At 44.7% G+C, this 21,924-nt stretch overlaps 1 protein-coding gene across 1 annotated transcript in view; it reads right to left on the minus strand.

Annotated features, from left to right (window-relative positions):
• LOC143289986 (uncharacterized) overlaps positions 1-21,924 on the minus strand; it is a 61,041-nt gene that overhangs the window by 33,701 nt on the left and 5,416 nt on the right. The window contains 6 exon segments of the mRNA XM_076599280.1: positions 322-519; positions 2,191-2,396; positions 5,233-5,380; positions 8,531-8,766; positions 17,531-19,294; positions 19,713-19,787. Of these exon segments, the coding sequence (XP_076455395.1) occupies positions 322-519; positions 2,191-2,396; positions 5,233-5,380; positions 8,531-8,766; positions 17,531-19,294; positions 19,713-19,782 (2,622 nt within the window). The 5' untranslated portion in view covers positions 19,783-19,787.

Below are 21,924 nucleotides of genomic sequence, written 5' to 3' on the forward strand. Positions count from 1 at the left end.
AGGCTATTTATTATTAATGTCATCTTAAATCATCATGATTACTACAATCATTAATATTTAAACATTGATTGAATGATTGGACAAATCCTTTTTTTCTCTTTTTTTTTTTTTTGTTATTGTTGTTACAGATTTGTTTTGCCTTGTTTAGTCTGTTTTGTTTTGTTTTGTTTTATCTCTCTCTGTGTAGTGGAAGATGCTACTGTTCGTTTTATATTGTTTGTTTCATACTATTCTCTGTATTGTATACATGTTTTTTGGAAAATTTTTAAAAAAAACAACAAAAAACAAAAAAAACAAACACACATGCTACCCTTCACCCACCCGGACCAGGCTGTCTCGCTCTTTCTCCAGCTCAGGGGTGGGCGCCATCTGCTTGAGGCGACGGTAGCGGTCCATCAGGGCCCTGTACTCTTCGTGCAGCTGCCCCGCACGCCTCTCGTACTCCGCTTCCTCTTCTGCTTGGTCGTCGTTGGTGGCAGTGGCCGCTGTCCCGAAGTGACGTCCGTTTTGTTCAGAACTCTGAACATGCAGAGAAACAGCCACATACAGAAACAGACACACACACACACACTGGAAAATGGAAACGTTATAAACGCCAACATCAAACAACTATAACAAATGTCCTGTTGGACTACGCAGCAAACCTTCTGCAACAGCAAATAACATATTGGAATTGTTAATAACACATTCAAAAGAACTTTTGGTGAAGTCTCCCTATTCACCCTCCACACATACACACACTTTTACCCCCCACACCCCTCCCACAACCCCTACCCTACCCCCACGGTTTGTTGTTTTTTTTTGTTTGGTTGGTTTTTTTCCGTCTAATATCACTTCAAGTGGAAAGACGTTAAACTGAAGACGAACACACACACACACACACACACACAAAGACATACACACACACACATACACACACACTCACACACACACAGACAGATGGATGCACACACAAGCTCACACACACACACACACACACACACATACACACACACACACACACACACACACACTCACATACACACAGACAGATGGATGCACACACAAGCTCACACACACAAACACATGAAGGCATGCGGAAGAGAAGAGAAGAGAATGGAATAGAACAGAATAGAATAAACTTTATTTGTCATGAAACCTCAAGGTTTATGAGACAAGGCACACTCATACAAATGAAAAAATTGTTGTCATGTACTTGTACACGTGTGTGTGTGTGTGTGTGTGTGTGTGATGGATTGTCGATTGTCATAGTGTGTGTGATGGATTGTTGATTGTCATAGGCCACAAGGTGGGAAGGGAGGAAGTGTAATTTTAGTATGGGGGGAAGAGACAGACAGAGACAGACAGACAGAGAGAGAGAGGAACAGAGCAGGGGGAGAGGAGGGTTTATTATGCAGCCACAGCAAAATAGTTACTTTTTTTTTTTTTTTAAAGTAGCCCCCACCCCCAAACCCCACTTCTCTTGTCTATCAATCGATTCCTTCCTTCATCAATCTATTCATCCATCCAGTCTTCCCCATCAGTATAGCTGTCATTCCCCCCCCCCCCTTTCCCCCCACCATTTATCACCCTTCCCACTATCCACCGTCTTTTTGATCCACCTCCATCCTTCCCTCCCTCTCTCCTTCCCTCCCTCTCTCCTTCCATGACATCCACCCCCACCCCCACCATTTATCACCCTTCCCACTATCCACAGTCTTTTCGATCTCCCCCCTCCCTCCTCCCTCCCTCCTCCCTCACCCCAGCTCCACTTACATGCGCCCCCCCCCTCCCCACCATTTATCACCATTCCCACCATCCACAGTCTTTCCGATCCCCCCTCCCTCCTTCCCTCCCTCCCTCCCCTCCCTCCCTCCTTCCCTTACCCCGGCTCCACTTACATGACATCCACCCCCACACCCCCACCATTTATCACCCTTCCCACCATCCACAGTCTTTTTGATCCCCCCTCCCTCCCTCTCTCCCTCCTTGCCTTATCCCGGCTCCACTGACATGACATCCCCCCTCCCCCCCACCATCATCACCCTTCCCACGAGCGACGAGCCTGTGAATGCACAATTTAATTTCCAAATGGATGAATATAGTTCTATTGTATTGTATTGTATTGTGCTGTATTGTATTGTATTGTGCTGTATTGTATTGTATTGTATTGTGCTGTATTGTATTGTGCTGTATTGTATTGTAACTTACATGATCTTCCCCATCCACCTCATCATCATCGTCGTCATCGTCGTCGTCATGCGCCAGGCGAGAGGTCTGGAAGGGCTGGCGCTGCGAGGTCTGCTGCTTGAGGTTCGAGTCCACCCTCTCCTGCACCTCGTCGAACCTCATCCCCAGACGGAACAGCTGTCCCTCCAGCTCTTTCTGCTGGTCAAAGTCCTCCCCTGGTGTCGCCCCTGGTGTATGTTTTGGTTTTTTTTATTGATATGGATACTTATATAGCGCCTATCCTTGGTGGGAGACCAAACTCTAAGCGCTTTACAAACACGGGGTCAATTACACAACAGGCTGCCTACCTGGGTAGAGCCGACTGACAGCTGCCATTGGGCGCTCATCATTCGTTTTCTGTGTCGTTCAATCATATTTCAGGCACGCACACATACACACTCAGGCAAACATGTAATATTTAACATTTTACATGTATGACCGTTTTTGTTTATTTACCCCCACCATATAGGCAGCCATACTCTATTTTCGGGGGGGTGCATGCTGGGTATGTCCTTGTTTCTATAACTCACCAAACGCTGACATGGATTACAGGATCTTTAACGTGCGTATTTGATCTTCTGCATGCGTATACACACGAATGGGGTTAAGGCACTGGCAGGTCTGCACATATGCTGACCCTTTATCCACCAGGTGCCACCTTGATTCGAACCCGGGACCCTCAGAGTGAAAGTCCAACGCTTTAACCATTCGGCTATTGCGCCCGTGTGTGTGTGTGTGTGTGTGTGTGTGTGTGTGCAAAGGATGGGTCATTATCATATCGCTTGTCAGTTGTGTGTTTTGACAGAAACGGCAACATATCTCTCAAAACAAATATGAGCAAATTGGAAAGTTAGGCATGCCCATAAATCATAAGGGTGAACAGGTATGTATATTTCACCATAATTATTTTCAGCCTGAATTGTAAGGGTAAACAGGTATGGTTTGGGGTTATATATATATATATATATATATATATATATATATATATATATATATATATATATAAAATTGTCATTTTCTTATTATCTCCATATTTTCAGCCTGAACTGTAATGGTATACAGGAATACAAGCTTTCTGCTCTGACGTTTTCTGCCCTCTCAAGCTCTGGTCCTTGCTACCTCTCTGACCTCCTTGAAGTGTACATTCCAACTTGTCACCTTCGTTCTGCTTCTGATACCAGGCTTTTAAAAACCCCTATTGTAAAGAGGAAACAACGGGGTCAAAGGTCTTTTTCTTTCCAGGCTCTGTCATTGTGGAACAAACTACCAAAAAAGTGCGTCATTCTGTCTCGCTGAAATATTTTAGATCTGCTCTGAAAACACATCTTTTCCAACAGCAGTAACACTAGTTGTTTTGTTTTTTTGTTTTGTTTTTTGTTTTTTTGTTTCCTGGTCTTGGTGTGATTTGGTTCTGGATGCATGTTTTGTTGTGGAGAGGCTGTTTGCCGTGTGTGTGTGTGGCGGGGTGCTGGTGAGCATCCGTGCGTTCATGTGTGTGTGCGTGCCTGGGTAGCGTGATGCAGGGATGTGTTTTCTGGAGGGCGCCATGGGTGGGTGGGTGGTTTCCGATGTTCAGTTGTGTGAGTTTTCTGGCACGTGCTTCCGTGTGTAGGGGGTGGGGGAGGTGCGGGTGGAGGGGAGTACTGATGGGGAGGCGGGGAGTGAGGAACAAAATGTAAAGCGCTCTGGGCAGTATTTCTGGAGAAACGCACTATATAAATGTCAATTATTATTATTATTATTATTACTGGAGAGGAGTGTTGATGGGGAGGCGGAGAGTGAGGAACAAAATATAAAGCGCTTTGAGCAGTATTTCTGGAGAAACACGCTGTATAAATGTCCATCATTATTATTAGTATTATTATTTCATTATGATTGTGTACATTTTACCATATTTTCAGCCTGAATTGTAGGTAAACTGGTATGTTTATTTTACCATATTTTCAGCCTGAAGTCATAAAGGTAAACAGATATGTATACGTTACCATATTTTCGGCCTGATCAAAAGAGTAACCTGGTATGTTTATTTTACCATATTTTCAGCCTGAATCTGAAAGGTAAACAGGTATGTATATTTCACCATATTTTCAGCCTGAATCTTAAAGGTAAACAGGTATGCGCATCTTACTATATTTTCAGCCTTAAATCATAAAGGTTAACATGAATCTTTTACCATATTTTCAGCTAGAATTGTATGGGTAAACAGGCATGTATATATTACAATGTTTTCAGCTGGAATCATAAGGATAACAAGCATGTATATTTCACCATATTTCAGCCTGAATTGTAAGGGCAAACAGGAATGTATCTTTTATTATATTTTCAGCCTGTTTTGCTTTGTTCTGTTGTCGTTTTTTTCTTCTTCTTCTTCCTTTTCTAAGTTTGTGTGTGTGTGTGTGTGTGTTTATTGTCAAGTGCTTTGAGCTCCTAATGACGGGCGCAATAGCCAAGTGGTTAAGCGTTGGATTGTCAATCTGAGGGTCCCGGGTTCGAATCATGGTGACGGCACCTGGTAGGTAAAGGGTGGAGATTTTTACCATCTCCCAGGTCAACCTATGTGCAGACCTGCTAGTGCCTGAACCCCCACTGTGTGTATATACAAGCAGAAGATCAAATACGCACATTAAAGATCCTGTAATCCATGTCAGTGTCCGGTGGGTTATGGAAACAAGAACATACCAAGCATGCACACCCCCGACAACGGAGTATGGCTGCCTACATGGCAGGGTAAAAACGGTCATACACGTAAAAGCCCACTTGCGTATATACGAGTGAACGCAGAAGAAGAAGAGCTCCTTCTGATGAAGGAAAGCGCTCAACAAGTATCCATTACTATTATCATCATTATTATCATTATCATTATTGTTGCTATTATTACCATTATTATCATCATTATCATATTATTATTATTATCATTATTATCATAAAGGTAAACACGTATGCATATATTTTACCACTACTTTCAAGCCAAAAAAAAAAAAAGAAAAAGAAAAGAAAGGGAGAGAAGCAGCAGCTGCCAGTGACCTGATCGTCGCAGGACGTTGTAATCCTCCTTGGCCTGGAGATAGGCCCGGCGCAGCTTCTCGTGGTGAGTGCGGATGTTGTCGAACGCCTTGTCCTGCTCCTCTGCTGTCAGCTGACCGTTCTCCATCAACGTCTGAAACTGCTCCAACTGGGGGGGAGACAAAAACGTCAGGCCATACAAAAGTGCTTCTCTTTAACATCAGGCCATACAAAAGTGCTTCTCTTAAACAACTAACTGCTCCAACTGGGGGGGAGACAAAAACGTCAGGCCATACAAAAGTGCTTCTCTTAAACAACTAACTGCTCCAACTGGGGAGAGACAAAAAAGTCAGGCCATACAAAAGTGCTTCTCTTAAACAACTAACTGCTCCAACTAGGGGGAGACAAAAACGTCAGGCCATACAAAAGTGCTTCTCTTAAACAACTAACTGCTCCAACTGGGGGGGAGACAAAAACGTCAGGCCATACAAAAGTGCTTCACTTAAACAACTAACTGCTCCAACTGGGGGGGAGACAAAAACGTCAGGCCATACAAAAGTGCTTCACTTAAACAACTAACTGCTCCAACTGGGGGGAGACAAAAACGTCAGGCCATACAAAAGTGCTTCTCTTAAACAACTAACTGCTCCAACTGGGGGGAGACAAAAACGTCACGCCATACAAAAGTGCTTCTCTTAAACAACTAACTGCTCCAACTGGGGGGGAGACAAAAACCGCAGGCCATACAAAAGTGCTTCTCTTAAACAACTAACTGCTCCAACTGGGGGGGGGGGGGGGAGACAAAAACGTCAGGCCATACAAAAGTGCTTCTCTTAAACAACTAACTGCTCCAACTGGGGGGGGAGACAAAAACGTCAGGCCATACAAAAGTGCTTCTCTTAAACAACTAACTGCTCCAACTGGGGGGGAGACAAAAACCTCAGGCCATACAAAAGTGCTTCTCTTAAACAACTAACTGCTCCAACTGGGGGGAGACAAAAATGTCAGGCCATACAAAAGTGCTTCACTTAAACAACTAACTGCTCCAACTGGGGGGGGAGACAAAAACGTCAGGCCATACAAAAGTGCTTCTCTTAAACATCAGGCCATACAAAAGTGCTTCTCTTAAACAACTAACTGCTCCAACTGGGGGGGAGACAAAAACGTCAGGCCATACAAAAGTGCTTCTCTTAAACAACTAACTGCTCCAACTGGATGGAGACAAAAACGTCAGGCCATACAAAAGTGCTTCTCTTAAACAACTAACTGCTCCAACTGTGGGGGGGAGACAAAAACGTCAGGCCATACAAAAGTGCTTCTCTTAAACAACTAACTGCTCCAACTGGGGGGGAGACAAAAACGTCAGGCCATAAAAAGGTGCTTTCTCTTTAAACAACTAACTCTGCGCCAACTGGGGGGGGGGAGACAAAAACGTCAGCCATAACAAAAGTGCTTCTCTAAACAACTAACTGCTCCAACTGGGGGGGAGACAAAAACGTCAGGCCATACAAAAGTGCTTCTCTAAACAACTAACTGCTCCAACTGGGGGGGTGACAAAAACGTCAGGCCAGAACAAAAGTGCTTCTCTTAAACAACTAACTGCTCCAACTGGGGGGGGGGGAGACAAAAACGTCAGGCCATACAAAAGTGCTTCTCTTAAACAACTAACTGCTCCAACTGGATGGAGACAAAAACGTCAGGCCATACAAAAGTGCTTCTCTTAAACAACTAACTGCTCCAACTGTGGGGGGGAGACAAAAACGTCAGGCCATACAAAAGTGCTTCTCTTAAACAACTAACTGCTCCAACTGGGGGGGAGACAAAAACGTCAGGCCATACAAAAGTGCTTCACTTAAACAACTAACTGCTCCAACTGGGGGGAGACAAAAACGTCGGGCCATACAAAAGTGCTTCTCTTAAACAACTAACTGCTCCAACTGGGGGAAGACAAAAACGTCCAGCCATACAAAAGTGCTCCTCTTAAACAACTAACTGCTCCAACTTGGGGGAGACAAAAATGTCAGGCCATATAAAAGTGCTTTTCTTAAACATATACAAGAGTGTTGTTTTTTTAAACAATACCGTAAAAAAAAAAAAAAAAGGGCTACAAAGCGCATCGTTATGTAAACCGCACCCCCCAAAACTTTTTTTTAAATAGGAATTTACTCACACATAAATCACAGTGGTTTATAAGCCACAAATGTTACACAGGAAAATAACAAGTGTAAAAACTTCACAAAATTAGCCACAGAAATTAAGTAAACTTGACAGACACAGAAACATGTCTGTCTAAAGGCCGTGTGTAAACTTGGAGGGAAAAAATGAGAACAGTTAACACTGGTACACTTTTACAGAGAGTTCTGAATTAGCGCAGTGTCAAAACCAGTTTTGAAACCAAATGTGAATCTAAAAATAGACTGAAGACTGACGGCAACATTTGATTGGACCTGAACGTGTCATCAGGAAAAGCCGCAACATCGGAAAAATCCACAAACCAGCCACATCATTATTCTAGTTGCAGGGATCATAGCTGTGGGAAAATATTATAATAATCATTATTATATCTATATAGCGCTGAATCTTGTGAAGAGACAAATCAAAGCGCTTTCACACCAGTCATTCACATGCATGCATAACTCTAAAACTGGAGAAACTGAAGACAAGGAAGAGGCAGGGAAGGGAGGCTATTTTGGGAAGAGGTGGGTTTTAAGGCCAGACTTGAAAGAGCTGAGTGCAGAGACCTGACGAAGAGAAAGAGGAAGTTCATTCCAGCTGCAAGGTCCAGAGACAGAGAATATTGTATCTAACAGTCTGAATTTTACAGCAACTGCCCCAGCTGAGGGAGACAAAAACTTCAGGCCATATGAAAATGCTTTTCTTAAACATATAAAAGTGCTTTTCTAAAACAGCTTACGACTCTGGTGCAAGGAGATAAAAAGGTCAAGCCATAAAAAGGTGATTTTTTTCCAACTGGAAAATCAGTTTGGTTAATGCGAAAGTCATTTACACACACACACATAAACACATCACCCACATCCACACAACACACACACACACAATGCACACACACAAACACACACACACAAACACACACACACACAACACACACCCACAAACACCCACACCCACACAACACACACACCCACAAACACACACATCCACACAACACACACACACACACACACACACACACACACACACCTACCCCGCCAACTAACCTCCATCACCACCTATCTTTCATCCCCTCCCCAACCCATCCCAACTCAACCCCCGACCCCTCCCGCCCCCCAACCTTCCCACACCACAACACATGCCGCACCCTATCATTTAGAGAGGCCGCCTGCGTCTGAATGCTCATCTTGACCGATTCCGCCGTCCTGGGAGTTTTAACCTTCGCCACCCGATCCTCTGCTGCTGCTGCTGCTGCCCCCTGGTGGCCCGCCCCCTCTGCGTGGTGCTGCCCATCTGGTGTGCCACCCTCCCTGCCTGCCGCTGGGTGTGGGGCAGAGGATGAGGTTTGAACCTGGCTGTTTGTGCTGAGCAACGCCGCTGCATCTGTCAACACAAAGGCAATTCGGTCAGACGTTCAATCAAATCATTCAGGACTTCTGATGGGCACAACAGTCAAGTGATTAAAGCGTTGGACTTTCAATCTGAGGGTCCCCGGTTCGAATCTTAGTAACACCCCTTCATGTGTATATGCAAGCTGAAGATCAAATACGCACGTTAAACATCCTATAATCCATGTCAGCGTTTGGTGGGTTATGGAAATAAGAACACACCCAGCATGCACACCCCTGAAAAAGGATGTGGCTACCTACAGGGTGGGGTAAAAACAGTCGTACACGTAAAAGCCCACTCTTGTACATACAAGTGAACGTGGGAGTTGCAGCTCAAGAACACAGAAGAAGGAGAAGAAAAAATAAACACTACAGATTCTATTATCATCAGCAGAGAAGAGCGGAGCTAGACCTTGAACACACACACATGCTTCAAAGATCTGGAACACAGTGGGGTAATGATGAGTCAGCTGATTTCAGCTGCCAATACAGAGAGTCCGTGAAGGTGTGGGTTCGAATCCCACTCTTGCCCTTTCTGCCAAGTTTGACTGGAAAATCAAACTGAGCGTCTAGTCATTCGGATGAGACGATAAGCTGAGGTCCCGTGTGCAGCAAGCACTTGGCGCACTGAAAAAGGACCCATGGTAACGAGAGTGCTGTCCTCTGGCAAAATTCCGTAGAAGAAATCCATTGATAGGCACACAATACGTCATCATGCGCTCAAGGCATGATTAAGCGCGTTGGGTTATTCTGCTGGTCAGGCATCTGCCTAGCAAATATGGTGGAGCACATATGGATTTGTCCCAACGCAGTGACCCCTCCTTGATAGACTAAAACTGACAGTGAAACCGATGATGAGTCATAAATAACAGCAGTCTACCTCCCTGCTGACGACGATGCAGACACACCACCACGCCTGTGGAGATAGCGTGCAGACTGTGAGCGGCACACACCTCCCCATCACCGCCTCTGTCACACTCTGGGATGTCCTCCTCACACCCACAAAGCCCAACCCCACCCCCGCCGTCATCACCATCCACACCTTCCCGACACACCGGTTCCACTGCCGCCTGACCAGCCCCAAAGCAGTTGTCGCTGTTCGTGTCCAGGAACTCGAAGCTCAGACTTTCCTGCAGCTCCACCCACGGGCTGGCTTCCTCGATGGTCATCAGCGGAGATCCCCAGCCATGTCTCATCCCCATCTCTCACTGCTGGCAGCAGCTTGGCTTTCGATTTTTTTTTTTTTTTTTATCTCAAACAGCGTCTTAAATTTCTAAGCAGATTTTTCCCCCCCCTTTCTATAAAGTGGAGTGACGGCCTAGAGGTAACGCGTCCGCCTAGGAAGCAAGAGAATTTGAGTGCGCTGATTCGAATCACAGCTCGGCCGCCGATATTTTCTCCCCCTCCACTAGACCTTGAGTGGTGGTCTGGACGCTAGTCATTCAGATGAGATGATAAACCGAGGCCCCGTGTGCAACATGCACTTAGCGCACGTAAAAGAACCCACGGCAACAAAAGGGTTGTTCCTGGCAAAATTCTGTAGAAAAATCCACTTGGATAGGAAAAACAAATCAAACTGCACGCAGGAAGAAATACAAAAAAATGGGTGGCGCTGTAGCGTAGCGACGCGCTCTCCCTGGGGAGAGCAGCCCGAATTTCACACAGAGAAATCTGTTGTGATAAAAAGAAATACAAATACAAATACAAAATCTGGAAGGAACACATAATCAAGCCATGTTAAATCCCTATCACTCCCCACTAGGTACTAGCAGCAGCTTTCTTTTTCTTCTTCTCTTTTTTCTTTTTTTTTTCTTTTTTTTTTTTTTTTTAATCATAAACAGCGTCTCACAAGTTTAAGCAGATCCCCCCCCACCCCCCCCCCCCCTTTTTTTTTATGAAATTGAGAAGGAACAAATAATCAAGCCATGTCATTCTCATGTCATTCTCATTCCCATCACTCACCACTCTCAGCAGCTTAGCTTTTGATTTTTTGTTTGTTTTTTTGTTGGTGGTTGTTTTTTTTTCAATCTCAAACAGCGTCTCACCAAGTTTTAGCAGATTTCTTCCCCCCCCCCCCCCCCCCCCTTTTTTTTTATGAAATTGGGAAGGAACGAATAATCAAGCCATGTCTCATTCCCCTGCCACTCGCAACAGCTTGGCTTTTTCTGTTGATTTTTTTTTTTTTTTTTAATCTCAAAGAGTTGTCGCTTCACCTCCCCCCCCCCCCCCCCCCCCCCCCCCCACCTTTCTATGAAATTGGGAAGGAACGAATATAATCAAGCCATGTCTCATTCCCATCACTCAACACTCAACAGCTCAGCTTTTTTTCTTTCTTTTTTTTTTCTCTCTCTCTTTTCTCTCTTTTTTTTTTTTTTTTATCTTTAACAGTGTGTCAAAATTTTAAGCAGATATCCCCCCCCCGCCCACTTTCAATGAAATTGGGAAGGAAGGAATAAATGAATAATTGAGCCATGTGTCATTGCCATCACTCACCACTCTCAGCAGCTTAGCTTTTGATTTTTTTTTTTTTTTTTTTTTTTTTCAATCTCAAACAGCGTCTCACCAAGTTTCAGCAGATTTCTTTTTTTCACTTTTATAAAACCGAGAAGGAAGGAATAATCCAGCCATGTTTCATTCCCTTCACTCAACACTCTTAGCAGCTCAACGTTTTTTTCTCTCTCTCTCTTTTTCTCTCTTTTCTTTTTTTTTTTTTTTCTCTTTATATATATATATATAGAGAGAGAGAGAGAGAGAGAGAGAGAGAGAGAGAGAGAGAGATTTAACAGTGTGTCAAAATTTTAAGCAGATTTTTTTCCTCCCCTATTTATGAAATTGGGAAGGAAGGAATAATCAAGCCATGTCTCACTCCTATGCCACTAACAGCAGCTTAGCTTTTTTTTTTTTTCTTTTTTTTTTTAAATGTTTCATCTCAAACAGCGTCTCAACAAGTTTTTAGCAGATCTTTTCCTCTCTTTTATATATATATATATATATATATATATATATATATATATATATATATATAAAATTGGGATGGAACGAATAATCAACGATGGAAAAATTAACAGTCGAAAGAAAACAGCGAACCCCCCTTCCAAAAAAAAAAACACCAGAACTGAGTATTCCTCACGTTCATGATCTTTGCACTATTACAGTGGCTGCTAGCTGTGTACATAGAAAGAGTTGTCAAGAAGCATGGCACCTGCCTTGAATCAACCCCCACCCCCACCCCCACCCCCCCCCCCCCTCCCCCCAATTTCCCCCAGTTCTGTGATTGCCAATCTCCTGACAAACACCGGCACAATAACAACAGATAATCCTGGTAAGCCAGTGACATGTTGACCGAGCTAAGCTCAGGCCATGGTCAGTGGTGTCACTTCAAACATCCTCATAAAACCTCTCAATCGACACCACAAATACAAGGCAAAGAACCTGAGGGAAGGAAGAGGGTAGACTAGGGGGCACTCGGGAGTGACAGAAATAAGGAGGGAGAGACTGACAGACATACAGAGTAAAAGAGAAACTGGGGGAGAACAAGAACAAGAACAAGAACAAAACTTTAATCTCCAGGCCTCCGGCCCCTAGAAACTGGTCAAAAGTACACAATATGGTGATCACTCAGCCACAACAAAATGTAAAATACGTACTAACTTAAACCTGTAGAACAAAAGTGCTTCTTGTGCATAGTAAATCAATTCTAACTTTCATCATTGTTGTCACATAATTCCTGTCGTATCTTCAGGGCATTAAATATATAAATGCAGAGTTTACAAATACTGTAAATAGAACCATTCTTCAGCAAGTGAACATACGATTGACCTTCAGAGTTCAGATGTTTTTGCCGCAGGTTATTGTAAAGGACAAAATTGTTTATAAAATGGTTTTCATCTTCGATCACATTACAACATTTACATGTGTAATTTGAATTACTGGGGGAGAGAGAGAGTGAGAGAGAGAGTGAGAGAGAGAGTGAGTGAAAAAAGTCCTACACTGAGTGGAATGGTGGAGGGAGAGAGTAATTTGAATTACTGGGGGAGGGGGAGAGAGAGAGAGAGAGAGAGAGAGTGAAAAAAGTCCTACAGTGAGAGAAATGGTTGAGGGAGAGAGTAAGAGACCCATATCATCTAAAATATATTAAATTTGTTATTGGGGTGAAACATAAGCTGCTGGGTTTTTTTGGTTGTTTTTTTTTTAGGGTTTTTTAACCAATTATATGTGTGTGTGTGTGTGTGTGTGTGTGTGTGTGTGTGTGTGTGTGTGTGTGTGTGAGAGAGAGAGAGAAAGAGAGAGAGAGAGAGCAAGAATGTGTGTATGTGTAGGGGGTGGGTATATATATATATATATATATATATATATATATATATATATATATATATATTGTGTGTGTGTGTGTGTGTGTGTGTGTGTGTGTGTGACAGAGACAGAAAGAGAGTGTGTGCACGGGTGCACGCACATGTATGTACAAGCATGTGTATGTGTGCATGGATGCGTGGATGTGTGGGTGTATGTGTATGTGTGTGTGTGCTTGTGCTTGCATGCATCAGATGTGTGTGTATGTGTGTGTGATTGTGTGCATGTGTGTGTGTGTGTGTGTGTGTGCATATATGTGTATATGTATGTGCATGCATGCATGTTGGTGCATACATGCCATTTCAACCAAAAGAAACCTTTGAATTAAAAGTCACATTACAAAGTTAAATTACAACACATCTCAAAGAAAATGGAAGAACAATAATACAGTATTGTACATGAGATTCATGAAAGAAAATGTGGGTAATATGCGAGAAGGAGAGAGGCATATAACTATTAACTCTTTCACCGCCAGTCAGTTTAGAGTACAAAATTCCCTTGTGGTATAAACACAGAAAAGACAGTGGTTAAGAATAGCTGGGGATTCCCCCTGCGATGTATAGAAAATAATTATGGCCTATCCCACCACCGAACATTAAGAGCAGTAGGTTCATGGATAACAGACCAATGAACGGTCACCTTTCAGTGACATGGGTCCTCTACCACGCCTGTGCATAAATGCGAGCTTGGCGGTGAAAGGGTTAACAACATCATAAACAATACAGGGAATGGATCACTATGAATTACAGTGTTTCTAAGTTCTTCATGAGATATTCACGAATAATTTTCTTAAATGCATGTACATTTTTTATTTCATGAATATTAATAGTAGATAACATTGCATTAAGAGAAAGAGAGAGAGAGAGAAGAGAGAAGAGAGAGAGAGAAAGATGTACAGTACAGACAGATAGATAAATGTATAGTAGATATAGATATATATAGATATATCTATACATAGAAAGATAGAGTGAAAAAAAAAAAAAAAAAAAATATATATATATATATATATCCCCTCCTCTCTCTCTCTCTCTCTCTTTCTATATATATATATATATATATATATATATATATATATATATACAGTGTTTTTCTTAAGTGTGAATTGTGTCACATTAGCGCCTCCAGTCCCCCAGATAATCCCTATAACCCTCTTAACACTGACCACTTTCCCTGCCGGAGGGGGGTGGGGGGGCCCCTCATGCAATTCCAGTGTCACAGCCAATTTGTACCCCCCTCGGTTTTTTCCCCACGGGGTCAAATTTGACTGGCCCAGAGTAAACCGCAGGGTCAATGCTGACCAGACAGGACAGACCCCTGGGGGGTGACTTTCAACTCGTCATAACTGACCCCCCATAGTTAATTTTTTACTCCTACCCCCTTGTAATGGGTACAAGGGTCACTCTAGGCCGGGAGGGTCATTCTATGCTAGCTTTTAATGACCCCGTGGATTTAATCTCCGAAACTGCGCCTGGTGGGTAAAAGGTAGAGATTTTCCTGGTCTCTCAGGCCAACACAAGTGCAGACCTGCTACTGCCTGAACCAACCCCCCTTCGTGTGTATACCCATGCAGAAGATCAAACACACATGTTAACTCTCTCCATACGAACGGCGAAAGAGACGACGTTAACAGCGTTTCAGCCCAATTACCATCATCAAAATATTGCAAGCGGAAGGCTCTTAATAGTCTTATACTGAAGAGGTGAATGTTGACAAAGAATACCACAATTCTGACGACGGAAGCTAAAGGTTGGGTCATTCAGACACCCACTGGACATCCGAGGGGTCTGTGTAGAGGAGAAGAGAGGACTGGCCTGCACTGAGTGAGTTAAAGATCCTGTAATCCATGTCAGCGTTCGGTGGGTTAAGGAAACAAGACACACCCAGTATGAACACCCCAGAAAATGAGTGTGGCTGCTTACATTGTGGGGAAAAAACCAAAATGGTCATACATGTAAAACGTTACATATCTGTATATGTTTGCATGACTGAAACCCGATTGAATGACACTGGAGACAAATGACGAACTCCGAATGGCAGAGCCTGTCAGTTGGCTCCACCTAGGCAGGCAGCCTGTTCTGTGAATGACCAGGCTGTGTTTGTAAAGTGCTTAGAGCTTTGGTCTCTGACCGAGGATAGGCACTACATAAGTATCCATCATAAAGCTGGATTCCCCAAACATTTGCTTCTATGAAATTGTAATGCAGAGGGGGCAGGAAGACTCAGAGTGGGAGTGGGGTGTTGGGGGGGGTTCAGTCAAGTCAAGCCTGGATCGACCACCCCCCTCCCCTTCACCTTTTTCAATAGCTTAATTAACCCACTCAACCCTTAGGGGAGTTTACACTACAGCCTCGGCGGGCTTCTCTGCATAATGATGCTAACAAAAATGCAGAAAATGTACTGAAATCGACGTGTGTGGTCCCTTCCACCCCACCCCCCTTTTGACTTCAAATAATATGGACACAGCCAGAAATACAGTAGATATCAGTTATTTTTGCTTTGCAGTTTATGCCTATTAAGGAGAAACATGGAAACTTTTGAATGAAACAAATTTCAACGTCAGAGCAATGTTAATGTGCAGGGTCCTGAATGAGTTAAACCAACAGAACTGGGGTCATTTCCTCCAACTTGGGACATGGAGAGTGGGGGGTAGGGGTGGGGGCTCAGATTCAGTTTCAGTCTCTGAAGGAGGTGTCACTGTGTTCGGACAAATCCATATACGCTACACCACAGCGCATCTTCTAGGCAGATGCCTGACCAGCAGCATAGCCCAATGCTCTTTGTCAGGCCTCGAGTGCATACAAACATACACATAATTTGTGTAGCTATCCAAGTGGATTTTTTTCTGCAGAATTTTGCAAGGGAACAACACTCTCATTGCCAAGGTATCTTTTCCAGTGCCCAAAGTGCATGCTGAAACATGGGACCTCAATTTATTGTCTCATCCCAACAACTAGATGCTCAGTTCAATTTTCCAGTCAAACTTGTTGAGAAAGGGAGAGTGAGGAGAGTGAGACCCTCACAGACTCTGTGTTGGCAGTCGAGTGTCTTAACCATTGATTTTGACTTGCCACAAATGTCCCTGGGTGGTCATTCCGGGCTGGCCCCGAATAACCCCTGGGTAAAAACCACGTGGGGGTGAGGGAGTGGTAGGTTTCACCAATACACAGCTCGCTGGTTCAGAGAGAGGAAGAAAATGTTACAACCACCCGCTTTTACACACACACACACCCTGTAACTGCTCTTTCTCTCTCTCTCTCTCTACCTTCATCTTTGATCCCCTTCCAGACATGCCCAGAGCTGCCAATGAAAGCTTTTATGGACTTAGAGAAGAAGAAAAAAATGTCTGGGTGCTCCCTGATAAAGAACACACTTCCATGTATCTTGCATTGTATTGTATTGTATTGTATTGTGTGCGTACATGCATGTTTGTGCGTTGCATTATGTTACGCTCTACTGTATTGTATTGTATTGTATTGTATTGTATTGTATTGTATTGTGTGCGTACATGCATGTTTGTGCGTTGCATTATGTTACGCTCTACTGTATTGTATTGTATTGTATTGTATTGTATTGTATTGTATTGTATTGTATTGTGTGCGTACATGCATGTTTGTGTGTTGCATTATGTTATGCTCTACTGTATTGTATTGTATTGTATTGTATTGTATTACTTTTTGTCATAACAGATTACTCCGTGTGAAATTCATGCTGCTTCCCTCCAAGGGAGAGTTTGTCACTCCAGTGCATCACCACCTTTTTTCTGTCTGCAAATGTCAGTATTTCTTTTACAATGAATATATATATATATATATATAAATATATTTATACATATCTATACATCTCTTTGTGTGTGTGTGTGTGTGTGTGTGTGTGTGTGTGTGTGTGTGTGTGTGTGTGTGTGTGTGTGCATCTAAAATGAATAAAACAAAGTTGAAAAACAACACCTATTTTGTCAAACAAACAAAAATAAAATCTGAATTTTCGCTGCCACCCGGCAGCTTGGTCACAGACTACACTGATGGGTGGGTAACTGCATTGCCTTCCGACCTCCTCCAGCAGCAGGGGGCGCTGCTGCAACGACCTGCGCCGACCCCGGTTTGTGGCGGGTCCACGTACAGCCTCATCTAGTTGATGGTGAGCTCGGCCAGAGTGTACTTAGACAGCATATATATATTGAAAGAGAGAGAGAGAGATTGTAAAACATAATAGTGGAGGAAAACAAGTACAGGAACAGCTAAACAGTTCTTCCATTATTTCAAAATAACTCAGCAAAATTCAAAAAGTGAAAAACAAATATCTACCTATCTATATCTATTTCTATATATCTATATTGATATATATATATATATATATATATAGATGAAGAAACAGAAATAGAACTATATATATACAGATATGCAATAACTGACCTGACTTGCCGCCAAACTGACCAGCACCAACAACAGCAGCACGCTGTGCGGAAGGGGTGGGTAACTGCATCGCCTTCCGACCTCCTCCAGCAGCAGGGGGTGCTGCTGCAACAACCTGCGCCGACCCCGGTTTGGGCGGGTCCGCGTGCAGCGTGACGCGAGCCCCCAGCCTCATCTGGTCGATGGTGAGCTCGGCCAGAGCGTACTTGGACAGCAGCGAGTCATATTCCTTCTGCAGCTGCTGCACCAGCTCTGTCGCCTGCTGCCGCTTGGACGACTCCTGCCTCAGCTGCGTGCTTAGCTCCCCTTCCGACCTGTCGTGGGTGGTGTCCCCTTCGTGGGACGTGGACATGCCCTCCGTGGTGGTGTTGCCACCACCGCTGAGGTCGGTGGCGGTGTTGCTGGTGTTGTTGCTGAGCTCTGACAGGGAGCGGGGGTGGGTGGGTTTGACCGGGGCCGCCCTGCCGGAGATGTTGCCCAGGCTTTTGCTTTTGCTCTTGACACGGAAGGACTGTCCGGCGTCTGGGGCGCTGGGCGTGGGCAGCATGCGCTTAGGCGCTTTGTCTGCTGCCACACCCTTGCTGCCGGGTTGGCGATCATGCTCGAAGAAGCTCTCTTCGGAGCGCGCCTTGGGCAGCGCTGACCTTGGGTCCGGCTCCTCTTCCAGGTGTTGCACCATGTCTGATGCGAACGACACGTGACTGGCTGCCGAGTCGGGTCGCGTTTTTCGGGGCGTGTTCGTCTCTGACCTTGACCTCATGTAACCTTGACCTCCGCCTGGAGAAGGGCTTCTCCTGGAACGGGCGGGCCAGTGTCTGTTGTCGGAGCCACGAGGGGTCTGACACTGACTGATGCGACTGTCCGATCGATCGTCGTCACGCCTTCCGGCGATGCCCGGACTTTGTCGACCATTGACTGCTGAATGCCTGCGCTGGTGATTGATCCGATAAATCTCGTCATCAGCTCTCTCGGAATCACCATACATCATCTCTGCATCTTCTGGAGAGATCTCCGGGAAAGACCGTTCGCTGATCGTTGGCGCCGAGTTGGCACGGGAGCTCGGACCTACGTGGGACTGGCTCCTCCCGCCTTTCTCGTCCATTTCTTCCTCCTCCTCCTCCTCTCCTTCTTCCTCTGCCCGCTCCCGCTCATACTCATTCTGGAGGTACTCCCCAATCAGGTCGCGGTTGTCGTTGTCATCATCAAAGTCAACGTGCTCTCGCGAGAGGTGCGACTCCAGAGCCTCAAACTCCGTCTGGGACTCGTCTCTGGAGAAGTCCGCACCGTCCACCAGGACCCCAAGCTCTCGGAGCTGCTGGTAGTAGTCCTCTGTGAACAGGTCCTGGTCATCCTCAGCAGCATGGTCTCCCACCCCTCTCCCCCTTCCGCTGGCGACCTTCGATGAACCCACGGACCTGAACCCCAGGGGGCGCTCTAACGTACTTCCCGGAGTCTCCAAGTCTTTGGCGGTGTCACCACCACCGCCACCGCGTGATGACCTTGACCTTCTCCCTCCTGCAAGGTCATGGTCAAAGCTGTCCAGTTCGTCCCTGGAGGCTTCAAAGTCGCTGATGTTGATGCTCTCATCGCCAAGGGGAGCAAGGTCGTCGTCGAAACTGGCGTGTAGGTGCTGGAGAGTGGACGTGCTCGACTGTTTATCACCCCCGATGCCGGAGTCTGTGCCATGCCCCGCCGTGCTGATGGCGTGTTTGAAAAGGTCAAGGTTGTCATGGAGGATGCCATCATCGTCCACGTGGAAATCCGCTGGTGTGGACAGAAAATGGAATGGGTGATGAAAAGATGTCTTGAATCTTCTTCAAGGCTCGCTTCAACTGAATGGATCAAGAAGTGATCATGTACACATGCACACATACACTCACACAGTCTCTCACACACACATGCACACACACACACACACACAAACACACACACGCACACACACACACACACACACACACTTCACCCTTCCCCTCCACCCTCACCCCCAACCAATCCACCCCTCACTTCCCAACTTCCACTTCTACCCTCGGCACCCCCACACCCCTCTCCACCCCTCACCCTTCCCCACCATCCCCTCCACCCTCACTCCACTCACCCTTCCCTACTGCCACCCCTTCTACCCTTGACACCACCCCCAACCCCCCCACTCCACCCCCTGCCCAGCTGCACACAGAAGACTTACAGGCGAAAGAATCATGCAGAATGCCATGGTCGTCAAGGTCAAAGTCATCGCTGATGCCCGTGAACGCCATCCTCCCTGAAAGGAAAATGTTCCATAAAATGTTCTTCAGTATATTCATCAATGGAATTCTTTGTGACCTCTTTGAATGCTTAAACATGCACATTACCGCTCCCTGCTCTTCATCAGAAAGGTGGTGCTGAGATCTTTGTTTTGCGACCAATCTGACGTGAATCAGTTCAGGAATCATTTAGAAATCTATCACCGGACACCCGAAAACAAACACAGATCTTTCAAATATCCAGCCCAACAGACGCGATTTGCTCACAGGCATTGAATGTGATCATTGCAGTTCGTGTAACTTGCATAAATAGCGACAGAGTGGTGACCACTGATCACTTTTTTTACTTGAGCTTTTGTGGCTATTGCCCCGCCCCCTCTCTCTCTCTCTCTCTCTCGCTATGTCACACACAGTGTGTGTCACCCCAAGGGCCAGCATCCCTCTTCTCCTTTACTTCTCATAATACTGTAATAAAACAACAGAAAAACCCTTTTTGTGACTGGCCATCTATACGTCCTTGGCCAGTGCATGGATCTTTTCTGTGAGCGATGGGGTTGTCCACCCCTGCTCCCAGTGTGGAGAACCTCTGCATGCCCGACGAGGAATACTTGGCGGCCCACACCACCCCCTCTTTGCGAAGCCACTCCATGTTGATGGCCATTTTTTTTTTTTTATAGTCTGGATGAGTGCAAGTCGTTTACCAAAACCATCGTGAACGTTACTTTACCCCCGAAAACGGAGTATAGCTGCCTGCAGTATGGCGGGGTAAAAACGGCCATGCCAGTAAAAGCCCACTCGTGTTCATACGAGTGGACGTGGGAGTTGCAGCCCGCGAACGAAGAAGAAGAAGAAGAATGTTACTTTCTTCTTCGTTGGTGACGACCCCTCCAGGCTTTAGGATTTATACTGTGCTGTTTGTGGGTGATTTGGCTGACAGTGGCTAAACAGCTTTAACTCTCTCCATACGAACGGCGAAAGAGACGACGTTAACAGCGTTTCACCCCAATTACCACCATCGAAATATTGCAAGCGGAAGGCTCTTATACTGAAGAGGTGAATGTTGACAAAGAATACCACAATTCTGATGACGGAAGCTAAAGGTTGGGTCATTCAGACACCCACTGGACATCCGAGGGGTCTGTGTAGAGGAGAAGAGAGGGCTGGCCATACTGAGTGAGTTAATACAGTAAATCAGTAATTTTTTGTACCATCCCCTTTAAATTTTTAATATACCGCTCGGTTTACAAACACCGCTGCATATAAATCAATGGAATTTTATGTGATCTCTTTGAGTGTATAAACATATACAATACCGTTCATTGCTCTTAATTGTATAAAATGTTCTTAGAAACATAAACTGAATTTTATGTGACAACAGGTACACATCTTCATGGTGTGCCTTTTTATGTTAGTAATTATTATCATTATCATCATCATAATCATCATGACCATTATTATTATCATTATCATTATCATCATTATCATTGTTGTTTTTCTTGTTCTTAACTGCTTGTATGAGTGGATGATTGATTGCTTATCCATTCATTGATTCATCTATTATTCATTGTCTTTAACTGTAAATTGTTCATGAATAAGTAAGATGTTCTTAAATACAAAGATGTAATTTCATGTGATCTACTTTAAAACCTGAACATGTGTGCATGTCTTTCAAGTGTATATCCTGTAAGTTTTGTATTGTGAGCAGCACGACCACATGGTCACTTCTCTTGAGAGATACTAACTTATAAGGTTGATTTCACTTGTCTAGTGCATTGGGTTATGATGCAGTCAGGCATGTCTGCCTAGCAGATTTGGTGGAGCATATATGGTCATTCTGGTGTCAGGCATCTGTCTAGCAGATTTGGTGGAGCATATATGGTCATTCTGGTGTCAGACATCTGCCTAGCAGATTTGGTGAAGCATATATGGTCATTCTGTTTTTAGGCATCTGCCCAGTAAATCTGCTGTGACAAATATGGTCATTCCGCTATATGGCATCTGTCTAGCAGATTTGGTGTGATGTGTAGCAGATTTGGTGTGATGTGTAGCAGATTTGGTGTGATGCACATAGTCATGCTGCTGTCAGACATCTGTCTGGTAGATTTGGTGTAGCCTGTACACACACACACACACACACACACACACACACACACA

This window comes from Babylonia areolata, chromosome 14, assembly GCF_041734735.1.
Source record: "Babylonia areolata isolate BAREFJ2019XMU chromosome 14, ASM4173473v1, whole genome shotgun sequence".
In the NCBI taxonomy this organism is placed as follows: Eukaryota; Metazoa; Mollusca; class Gastropoda; order Neogastropoda; family Buccinidae; genus Babylonia; species Babylonia areolata.